This window comes from Dendrobates tinctorius, unplaced genomic scaffold (assembly GCF_039654945.1).
Source record: "Dendrobates tinctorius isolate UK_male_01 unplaced genomic scaffold, ASM3965494v1 ptg000107l, whole genome shotgun sequence".
In the NCBI taxonomy this organism is placed as follows: domain Eukaryota; kingdom Metazoa; phylum Chordata; class Amphibia; order Anura; family Dendrobatidae; genus Dendrobates; species Dendrobates tinctorius.
The window spans coordinates 23,384,141-23,395,354 of NW_027361775.1; the positions used below are offsets into that span (position 1 = coordinate 23,384,141).

Here is an 11,214-nt window from a genome sequence, read left to right on the forward strand (position 1 = left end):
CCGGTTGTTGCTGGACACGGCATAAATTATCCATCCGGCATCTGCAAAAAACGTTCCCTGCAACGTTTTTTGTCAGCGCCGGACCGGCTTTTTCCACAGCGCATGCCCGGACTCTGTGAATGTTAACCCCACAAGTGCCCGGCGAGAGAGAGAGAGATCTCTCTCTGTCACCCGGACACTTGTGAGAGATCTCTCTCGCCGGGCACTTGTGGGGTTAACACTCACAGTGTCTGGGTGAGAGAGAGAGATCTCTCTGTGGGGTTAACCCCATAAGTGCCCGGCAAGAGAGAGAGATTCTCTTGCCTGGACACTAAGTGTTAACCCCCCATGTCTCTCTCACTCCACCCCCCTCCCCTCTCCTCCCCTGTCCTATCCTCTCCTCCCCTCACTTCCCTTTCAGCAGCTGTCTCATTGGCGGCCTCTGTCCACCTCGTCCTGCGGCTGCTTTAATAATGTCCGAGCCGTATCGTCTCGCCGCACACACATCCGGTGTCACGGCTGCAGGCCGGATCTGGCGGCCCGGCTTTTCGCCGCACGCCGCCGGGCCCCACACACCGGATGTGTGAAAGTAGCCTAACAAAAACAATGATGGGAACAGAAAAATCACCATTAGATCAATCTGTCCCCATACAGTATCATGTTATCAGCAGCACATCTACAGTTTACACCGGCGATGTGCTGCTGAGAACAATGATTTTTGTTCCAGCATAAACAATCCAATCACTCGATGAATATGTAGCATTTTGCTTGTTTAGCCCCTTAATGACCGCCAATACGTCTTTTAACTGACGTGAGATAACAGAATAGCATCCCCGTATAGGTAACAATCCAGTAGCTGTCGGCTGTACGCTATAGCTGACAACTTGCTGCATCAGCCACGATCAGTGTTTGCACCGTCCAAATCTTTTTAACCCCTTAGATGCTGCTGTCAATAGTGACAACATCATATAAATGGTTAACAGAGTGCGGGGGGGCTTCCTCTTTATCCTCATCGGCACCCTGAGATCTTGATTGTGTGGTCCTGATGTTTGCCATGGCAATTCACGCCCAAATAGTGGCCTTAGAGTCTGACGGCTGTTGTAACCTGTACAGAAGTTAGCGGCATTTAGGTGGTATAAATACACATTTTCATTTCTGTCATGCCACTTTGCATTAATTCCTGAAAATCACCTGAACGGTTAATAAACTACCTGCAGTTTTCAATGTGTCAGGGGGTGCTGTTTTTAAAATGGTGTCACTTTTGGGGGTTTTCCAATATATAGGACCCCCAAAGGCACTTCAAACCTGGATAGTTCACTAAAAAAATTAATTTTGTAAATTTCCTTGATAAAATGAAAAATTACTGCTCCATTTTTAAACCTCCTAAAATGCTAACAAAATAAAAGAACATTTTACAAATGGTGCTGATGTAAAGCAGACATGTGGGAAATGTTATTTATGAATGTTTTTGTGTGGAATGACTATCTGGATTAAAGGGATAATCATTCAAAGTTTGAAAATTGCTAATTTTTAAACATTTTTCTCAAATTTCTGATATTTTTTATAAATAAAAACAAAACATATTGACCTAAATTTACCATTATCATAAAGTAATGTGTCACAAAAAAAACAATCTCAAAATCACTGGGATTTGTTGAAGTGTTCCAGAGTTATTACCACATAAAGTGACACTGGTCAGATTTCAAAAATTTGGCTCCGTCACTAAGGGGTATAATACATCCCATAGACCTCCACAAAATATGTGTCCACTTCTCCATGTATTATAATGTGCCCCATAGTTCTCTATATAGTATAATACACTCCCCATGGTCCTCTATATAGTATAATACACGCCCCATGGTCCTCCATATAGTATAATACACTCCCTATAGTCCTCCATGTATGAAACTATACTCCTCAGTCCTCCATATAGTATTATACACTCCTTATAGTCCTCCATATTTTAAAATACACTCCTCAGTCCTTCACATAGTATAATACACTCCTCAGTCCTCCATATAGTATAATAAACTACTCTACCCTCCATATAGTATAATACACTACTCAGCCCTCCATATATTAAAATACACTCAGTCCTCCATATAGCATAAATACACTCCTCGTAGTGCTCCATATAGTATAATTCATGGCCATAATCATCTATGTAGTACAATTCACTTCCCATAGTATAATGCACCCCTTAGTTCTTCATATAGTATAATGTATTCCCCATAGTCCTTGATACAGTATAATGCAGCCCACATATAGTATAAAGCAGCCACGCCACAGAGCATAATACAGCCACCCCACAGAGTATAATGCAGCCCCGCCATACAATTAGAATATAATGCAGCCCTCCTCATATAGTATAATGCAACCTCTACATAGAATATATGGTAGCCCCCTCATAGAGTAAAATGCAGCCCCCTTATATATTATAATTTAGCCCCTCCATAGAATACAATGTAGCCCTCCTCATAGAGTATAATGCAGCCCCCGCATAGATTATAATGTAGCCCTCCTTATATAGTATAATGCAGCCCCTCCATAGAATATTATGTAGCCCCCTCATAGAATATAAAGAAGCCCCCCATAGAATATAATGCAGCCCCCTCATATAGTATATTGTAGCCCCCTCATAGAGAATTTTGCAATCACCACTCATAGAATATAATAAATCTAATACAGCCCCCAATAGAATATAATGTAGCCCCCCCACAGAATATAATACAGCCCACCCATAGAATATAATGCACCCCCATAGAATATAATACAGCCCACCTATAGAATATAATGTACCCCCCATTGTATATAACACAGCCTCCTCCATCCCCTCCATAGCACCACAGTCCAGTACTCACGGCTATATTAAAAAAAACACACACAATCCTCACCTCTCCTCATGCTCCGCGCTGCTCCCGGCTGCAGTCTGCCTGGCACACAGTGGGTGCGCGATGAAGAGACGTCATCGCGCACCTGCAGTGTCAGAGGCAGAGGGGAATGATGGGAAAGGGAACGTCATCTGACGTCATTGCTTTGAACTGTACAGGCGTCTATGATGCCGGAATAGTTCAATGCGGCAGCAGGGGGAGTCGGCGCTGGCGGCAGGTGGGCCCCCCTGCCTCACAGGGGCCCCATAGCGGTTGCGTGATATGCCGCTAGCTGGGGGCCCCTGGGGGAGCGGAGACCCTATGCACATGCCCAGTCTGCCTGCTGCTAATGCCGGCCCTGTCCACAGGACAACTATTAGTCGTATACTCCACAAATCTGGGTTCTGTGGAAGAGTGGCAAGAAGAAGGCCCAGGGCCGCATCTATAATGGGGCAATTTGAGCCGTCGGCTCAGGCGGCATCAAGTCCCTGAACAGAGGGGGCGGCACCGCGTTGCCGCCCCCTGCAGTCAGTCAGATATCGTGCCATGCAGCCAGCACCTACAAATTAGCCTCGCCCTCTTCACGCTGGGGCTGCAGTAGCATGCAGAGTCTTGTAATTGATGCGGTCCCTGATCATGTGACCCCTGACTCCTCCCCTCCTGTGACCTCATCAAAGGTCTTGTGCTTATCAGCCATCGGTCTATCGATCATCTCCATCACTGCTCTGCTATCTTCTCTTCTCTGCCACAGGACCTGTGATGAGGTCACAGGAGGGGAGGAGTCGAGGTCACATGATCAGGGGCCTCAGTGTACTATGCAAGACTCTGCTGTGCTGCGTGCTGAATAAGGGAAGTTTTGTGTGTGGGGTCAGGGGGGTTTACAGGGTGGATATAGCAGAGCTGCACGTGTGCGAGGTGTACGGAGCAGAGCCATGTGTGTGCGAGGTGTACGGAGCAGAGCCATGTGTGGGCGAGGTGTACGGCGCGGAGCCATGTGTGTGTGAGGTGTACGGAGCAGAGCCATATGTGTGTGAGGTGCATGGAGCGGAGCCGCGTGTATGAGGTGTATGGAGCAGAGCCGCACGTGTGCGAGGTGTACGGAGCAGAGCCATGTGTGTGCGAGGTGTACGGAGCAGACCCATGTGTGTACAAGTTGTACGGAGCGGCGCGTGTGAGAGGTGTACGGAGCGGAGCCGCACGTGTATGGGTTGTACAGAGTGGAGCAGCTGTGTGTGTATGGGGCATACAAAACGGAGCCCTGTGTATATGAAGTTTACGGAGCTGAGCCATGTGTGTATGGAGCGGAGCAGAGCCGCGTGTGTACGGAGTGGAGTCACGTGTAGGGAGCGGAGACGCGTGTGTATGGAGCGGAGCCGCATGCGTGCAAGGTGTACGGAGCAAAGCCGCATGTGTACTGAGTGGAGCCATGTGTGCACATGGTGTACAGAGCGTGGCCACGTGTGTAAAAGGTGTACGGAGCAGAGCCGCATGTGTGTACGAGGTTTACAGAGTGGAGCCGTGTGTGTGCGAGGTGTACAGAGCAGAGCCGCGTGTGTACGGAGCGTATCAGGGTGTGTATGGGGTGTACGGAGTGGAGCCATGTGTGTATGGAGCGGAGCCGCGTGTGTGCGAGGTGTACGGAGCAAAGCCGCATGTGCACAAGGTTTACTGAGTGGAGCCATGTGTGTACAAGGTGTACAGAGCGTGGCCACATGCGTAAAAGGTGTATGGAGCAGAGCCGCATGTGTATGAGGTTTACGGAGTGGAGCCGTGTGTGCGAGGTGTACAGAGCAGAGCAGCGTGTGTACGGGGTGTACGGAGCAGAGCCATATGTGTACGGAGCGGAGCCGTGTGTGTACGGAGTGGAGCCGCGTGTGTGCGAGGTGTATGGAGCAAAGCCGCATGTGTACAAGGTTTACGGAGCGGAGCATGTGTGTACAAGGAGTACAGAGCGTGGCTACGTGTGTAAAAGGTGTACAGAGCAGAGCCGCATGTGTACGAGGTTTACGGAGTGAAGCTTTGTGTGTACTGAGTGGAGCCGTGTGTGTGCGAGGTGTACAGAGTGGTGCCACGTGTGTCCGAGGTGTACGGAGCGGAGCAGCATGTGTACGGGGTGTACGGAGCGGAGCCGCGTGTGTACGGGGTGTACGCAGCGGAGCCGCGTGTGTACGGGGTGTACGCAGCAGAGCCACGTGTGTACGGGGTGTACGCAGCAGAGCCGCGTGTGTACGGGGTGTACGGAGCGGAGCCGCATGTGTACGGGGTGTACGGCGTGGAGCCGCATGTGTACGGAGCAGAGTCGTGTGTGTACCAGGTGTACGGAGCGGAGCCGCTTGTGTAGGAGTTGTACGGAGTGGAGCTTTGTGTGTATGGGGCGTACAAAACGGAGCCCTGTATGTACAAAGTATACGGAGCTGAGCCGTGTGTGTGCAGAGCAGAGCTGTGTGTGTATGGAGCAGAACCATGTGTGTACGGAGTGGAGCCACGTGTGTATGGAGTGGAACCGCGTGTGTACGAGGTGTATGGAGCAAAGCCGCATGTGTACAAGATGTACAGAGCGTGTGTAAAAGATGTACGGAGTAGAGCCGCATGTGTACGAGGTTTACGGAGTGGAGCCATGTGTGTACTGAGTGGAGCCATGTGTGTGTGCGAGGTGTACAGAGTGGAGCCGCGTGTGTACGAGGTGTACGGAGTGGAGCAGCGTGTGTACGGGGTGTACGGAGCGGAGCCGCGTGTGTACGGGGTTTACGGAGCGGAGCTGCGTGTGTACGGGGTGTACAGAGTGGAGCTGCGTGTGTACAGGGTGTACGGAGCGGAGCCGCGTGTGTAGGGGTTGTACGGAGTGGAGCTGTGTGTGTATGGGGCGTACAAAACGGAGCCCTGTGTGTACGAAGTGTACGACGCTGAGCCTTGTGTCTACGGAGTGGATCCACGTGTGTATGGAGTGGAACCGCGTGTGTACGAGGTGTATGGAGCAAAGCCGCATGTGTACAAGGTTTCCGGAGTGGAGCCATGTGTGTACAAGGTGTACAGAGCGTGGCCACGTGTGTAAAAGATGTACGGAGCAGAGCCGCATGTGTATGAGTTTTACGGAGTGAAGCCATGTGTGTACTGAGTGGAGCCATGTGTGTGTGCGAGGTGTACAGAGTGGAGCCGCGTGTGTACGAGGTGTATGGAGTGGAGCAGCGTGTGTACGGGGTTTACGGAGCGGAGCCGCGTGTGTACCGGGTGTACGGAGTGGAGCGGCGTGTGTACAGGGTGTATGGAGCGGAGCCGTGTGTGTACCGGGTGTACGGAGTGGAGCCGCGTGTGTAGGGGTTGTACAGAGTGGAGCTGCGTGTGTACAGGGTGTACGGAGCGGAGCCGCGTGTGTAGGGGTTGTGCGGAGTGGAGCTGTGTGTGTATGGGGCGTACAAAACAGAGCCCTGTGTGTACGAAGTGTACGAAGCTGAGCCGTGTGTGTACGGAGTGGATCCACGTGTGTATGGAGTGGAACCGCGTGTGCACGAGGTGTATGGAGCAAAGCCGCATGTGTACAAGGTTTACGGAGTGGAGCCATGTGTATACAAGGTGTACAGAGCATGGCTACATGTGTAAAAGTTGTATGGAGCAGAGTCGCATGTGTACGAGGTTTACTGAGTGGAGACATGTGTGTACTGAGTGGAGCCGTGTGTGTGCGAGGTGTCCAGAGCGGAGCCCTGTGTGTACGAGGCATAAAAAGCGGAACCGTGTGTGTATGAGGTGTGCAGAGCCATACATGTACAAGGTGTATGGTGGGGAGCATCCATACCTCCCAGCGGGACAGTCCCGATTTTGAGAGAGAGTCTGCCCCTCTGCCCCGGCCGGGAGCTTACTTTTCCCGCGAACACAGGAGTATACGGCGGAGGCCCGAGGAGCACTTTAAAATTCGCACATGACGTTCCACCGAAAGTGACATACTAGAAGCTTACCGGAAATTAGGTAATTTCAGGAGGAGATTGTGACAGAACCAAGGAGGCACTTTGGGGAATGCTTCAGATACATCACCGTGTCATCCAACAGCGCGGACAGCGGGATCACCTTGGACTTGGGGATGCCGGCCATGTGAGCAGATCATGATATGTCCTGCATCGGGAGGATCAGGAGGGCACTACAATGGGAGCTGGGCTGCTATAGTATCTTTATAGAATCTTTCTTTCTCTCTCCTTTCTTTCTCTCTCTAATCTTTCTTTTTTTCTTTCGCTCTCTCTATTCTTTCCTCTCTTTCTCTCTCTTCTTTCTTTCTCTCTTGTTCTTTCTTTCTTTCCCCTCTTTCTTTCTCTCTCTAATCTTTCTTTCTTTTTCTCTCTGCTTTTTCTTTCTATATCTGTTCTTTCTCTCTCTCTGTTCTTCCTTTCTCTCGCTCTGTTCTTCCTTTCTCTCTGTTCGCTTTCTTTCCCCTTATTCTTTCGTTCTCTCTTTCTCTGTTCTTTCTTTCTTTCCTCTTTTTCTCTCTGCTCTTTCTCACTCTCTGTTCTCTTTCCCATCTTTCTTTCTTTCCCCTATTTATTTATTTCTCTCTCTCTGTTCTTTCTTTCCCCTCTTTCTTTCGTTCTTTCTTTCTGCTTTTTATTTATTTCCCCTCTCTTTCTCTCTCCCTCTCTGTTCTTTCTTTCTCCTCTTTCTTTTTTTCTCTCTGTTCTTTTTTTATGTCCACTCTTTCTTTCTTTCTTTGTTCTTTCTCTTTCTTTTTTCTTTCTCTCTGTTCTTTCTTTCTTCCGCTCTTTCTTTCTTTCTCTCTCTGTTCTTTCTTTCGCTCTGTTCTTTCTTTCTCTTTCTTTCCCCTCTTTCTTTCTCTCTGTAATCTTTCTTTCTCTCTCTAATCTTTCTCTCTCTCTGTTTTTCCTTTCTTTCTCTCTGTTCTCTCTTTCTTTCTCTGTTCTCTTTCTTTCCTCTCTTTTTTTCTTTCTTTCTTTCTTTCTTTCTTTCTATTCTTTCTTTCTCTCTTTGTTCTTTCTCTCTCTGTGTGTTCTTTCTTTATTTCTCTTTATTTCTCTCTCTGTTATTTCTTCCCCTCTTTCTTTCTTTCTCTGTTCTTTCTCTCTCTGTGTGTTCTTTCTTTATTTCTCTTTCTTTCTCTCTCTCTGTTATTTCTTCCCCTCTTTCTTTCTTTCTTTCTCTCTCTGTTCTTTCTTTCTCCTTTCTTTCTTTCTTTCTCTCTCTCTCTATCTGTTGTTTTTTCTTTCCCCTTTCTTTCTTTCTGTCTTTCTTTTTTTCTGTCTTTCTTTCTCTATCTGTTCTTTCTTTCCCCTCTTTCTTTCTTTTTATTTCTCTCTCTGTTCTTTCTTTCTTTCCCCTCTTTCTTTCTCTCTCCCTCTCTGTTCTTTCTTTCCCCTCTTTCTTTCTCTCTCTGTTTCTTTCTTTCTCTCTGTGTTCTTTATTTCCCCTCTTTCTTTCTCTCTCTTTGTTCTTTCTTTCTCTTTCAGTTTTCTTTTTTCTCTCTCTCTGTTCTTTCTTTCTTTTCCTGAGTACCAGTCAGTGTGCCCATAGTACCGGTAGAATAAGAGGGGTAGGAAACTAGGTGGCACTGGTCACATTGAGCCTTTCATACTTTTTACTGGTCTATAATCATATGCCCTGATCATTATACTGTATGAAGTAATATATGGGGCCCACTATGCTGTATGAAGTAATATATGGGGCCCATTATGCTGTATGAAGTAATATATGGGGCCCAATATACTGTATGGAGCATTATATGGGGCCCATAATACTGAAGGCAGTAATATATGGGGCCCATAATACTGTATGGAGCATTATGTGGGGATAGGGGATGAATTTCTGTTTGTTGTGGATCAACAAACAGACCTCCATGTTGGGACCTCCATGATCATGGGAAACGTAGCTTTGAAGAGCACCATGTAAATGGAGCTATGGTCAATCATTCGCACTGTGGCGTCATTTACATGTGGCTCTTCAAGTAACTCCTTTAAGAGAGTGATGAGGGGACGACAAAATATAGCAAAAATTCACTGATTGGGGCTGATGAGTGTTATAGTTTGCGGGCTGGTGAGATTTGTGTGGAGAGCTGAATTTTTGTCCCAGCCCGGCAGTCCGGCCCTGTGCCAGGCCTACCATTGCCATTAATGATCCTTGTTCTGGATACTTCTGTGTTGTTCTTGTATGTGTGTGTGATGACACTGACATCCTTGTGTTTGGACACCTTTTTTTTCTATTTATCTAAATCAAAATGTCCACTATTGTACTCAGTTTTACATATAGATATAAAAATGTACTTTGTGTGCGGGGGGGGGGGGGGCGTAATTTTGCTGTTCCCCTCAGGCAGCAGAGAGGCTAGGTTCACCCCTGAGAAGGCCAATTTTGAAAACAAGCCATGATAAGTCCCTTTTGCAGTTTGCAAAAAGCCATGTAGGGAACAAAGCTAGCATGTGGAAGAAGGTGCTCTCAGATGAGACCAAAGTGGAGCTTTTTGAGTTAAATGCGTAACGCTATGTGTGGCAGAAAATTAGAATTAACAATGCACATCACTCTGAAAACACCATCTCCATTACAAACATGGTGGTGGCAGCATCATGTTGTGGGGATGCTTTTCTACAGTAGGAAAGCTGTTCAGAGTTGACAAGTTGATAACAATATGGATAGAGCTAAATAAAGGGTAATCGTGGCAGAAGACAGGTTAGAGGCTGAAAAAGACTTGAGACTGGGGCGTAGATTCACTTTCCGGCAGGACAATGACCCCAAACATACTGCCAGAGCTACAATGGAAAAGTTTAGATAATAGCATATTCATGTGTGTGAATGGCCTAATCAATGTCCAGACCTAAATCCCATTCATAATCTGTGGCAAGACTTGAAAATTCCTGTTCATAGACGCTCTCGATCCAATCTCACTGAGCAAGAGCTAATTTGCAAAGAAGAATGGGCATAAAATGCAACCTCTTGACGTACCAAGCTGGTAGAGACATACCTCAAAAGACTTGCAGCAGAGATTGCAGTGAAAGGTGGTCCTACACAGAAATGACTAGGGGGGGCTAAATACAAATGCACATCACAATTTTCAGATTGATAGTTTTAAGATAGTTAGAAAACCATCTATAATTTCTTTGACACGTCACAAATACTTGCTACTTTGTGTTGGTAGATCACGTAAAATCTAAATAAAATACATCTCAGTTTGTGAATGTAGCGTGAAAAATGTGGAAAACATTATGGGGTATGAATACTTTGTCAATGCACGGTATGTGTATATGCCTCACTGCCTGTGATGATAACGAGATATCTTCTGAAAAGTGATTTCTATATAAAAAGAAGAGCCAGCCTAATATTAGGCTTAGTGGCCAGAGTGAAAAATTGCAAACGTTTCCGAGAAGTCATTGAGTAAGTTGACCGTTCTTACCAATACTTAGGTCCGATTCGTGTTTAGGGAGCACACGTTGAAAAGTTAGAGGGGAAACCTTACTCCACATGCTGAAGGCGATCTCTAGAGCTTTATTTGTGTTACCTCTGTTTAAGGTATTCGGATATTGGACAATCCTGCAAAAAAACGAAAAAAAAAAAGTAATTATGGAATTTTGTCTATACTGATATGATGAGTATTATTTACAATTCATTAACACATTGTGTCCTATTGGTAGATTACCCGATGTAGAGGGAAGAATGACCTCTTCATGTAGAATTACTTGAAGTGTATGAATGAAATTGAGTAAGTAGTTCATGTACACAACAGGTAAAGGAAGAGACAATGAGCTCACCTGTATGTCAGGTTCAAATGATCCCACTTGTATCCCAGCGGGTTTAAAGTGTAACGTTTCCATCTGCCATTCTGTGATGGGAAGACAACACCACAGGCTTTTCTATCACTCTGCGTCTGTACAAGAGTAACCCAAATGGCCAAATATCAGAAATCTATTGATATCATTGGAGACAGGGATTGATGATCCCTGTACAGCGCTGCAGAATATGTTTGCTCAATTATATATATATATATATATATATGACTCGAATATAACCAATGTTTCTGGTGAAAGCTGCTACTCACCATGTCAGGTAAGGAGCCCTGCTGATGCCAAATGCCAATACTGAGCAAAAAAAGGAAAGCACCAGTGACAACATACACAGACATACTGGCGATGCCATCAATAACCGTCCAACGCATCCTGTGCATACGAGAGGCTCCGGAGACAAGCGCCAGCTGCTACGCTCCGGTTCACTATCCCAGAATCATTGCAGTGATATCAAAACATTGCAAACTCACACAGGAAAAAATGTGGATAAAAGATGAGAGATCAAAGAAACAAATATTCTAAGGCAGGAGGGCACAAGGAAGCGCCTGAAAGAGGAAGGAAGTATAGATAAAAGTCTGAGACCTAAACTAAAGCAGACAAGC

At 46.6% G+C, this 11,214-nt stretch overlaps 1 protein-coding gene across 1 annotated transcript in view; it reads right to left on the bottom strand.

Annotated features, from left to right (window-relative positions):
* Positions 1 to 10,994, bottom strand: part of LOC141100649 (matrix metalloproteinase-23-like) — a 61,640-nt gene extending 50,646 nt beyond the window's left edge. Inside the window, exons 1-3 of the mRNA XM_073589260.1 lie at positions 10,867 to 10,994; positions 10,580 to 10,695; positions 10,225 to 10,361 (exon numbers count right to left, since the gene is read on the bottom strand). Of these exons, the coding sequence (XP_073445361.1) occupies positions 10,225 to 10,361; positions 10,580 to 10,695; positions 10,867 to 10,992 (379 nt within the window). The 5' untranslated portion in view covers positions 10,993 to 10,994. The remainder of the gene's footprint in view (positions 1 to 10,224; positions 10,362 to 10,579; positions 10,696 to 10,866) is intronic.
* Between the last annotated feature and the right edge of the window lie 220 nt (positions 10,995 to 11,214).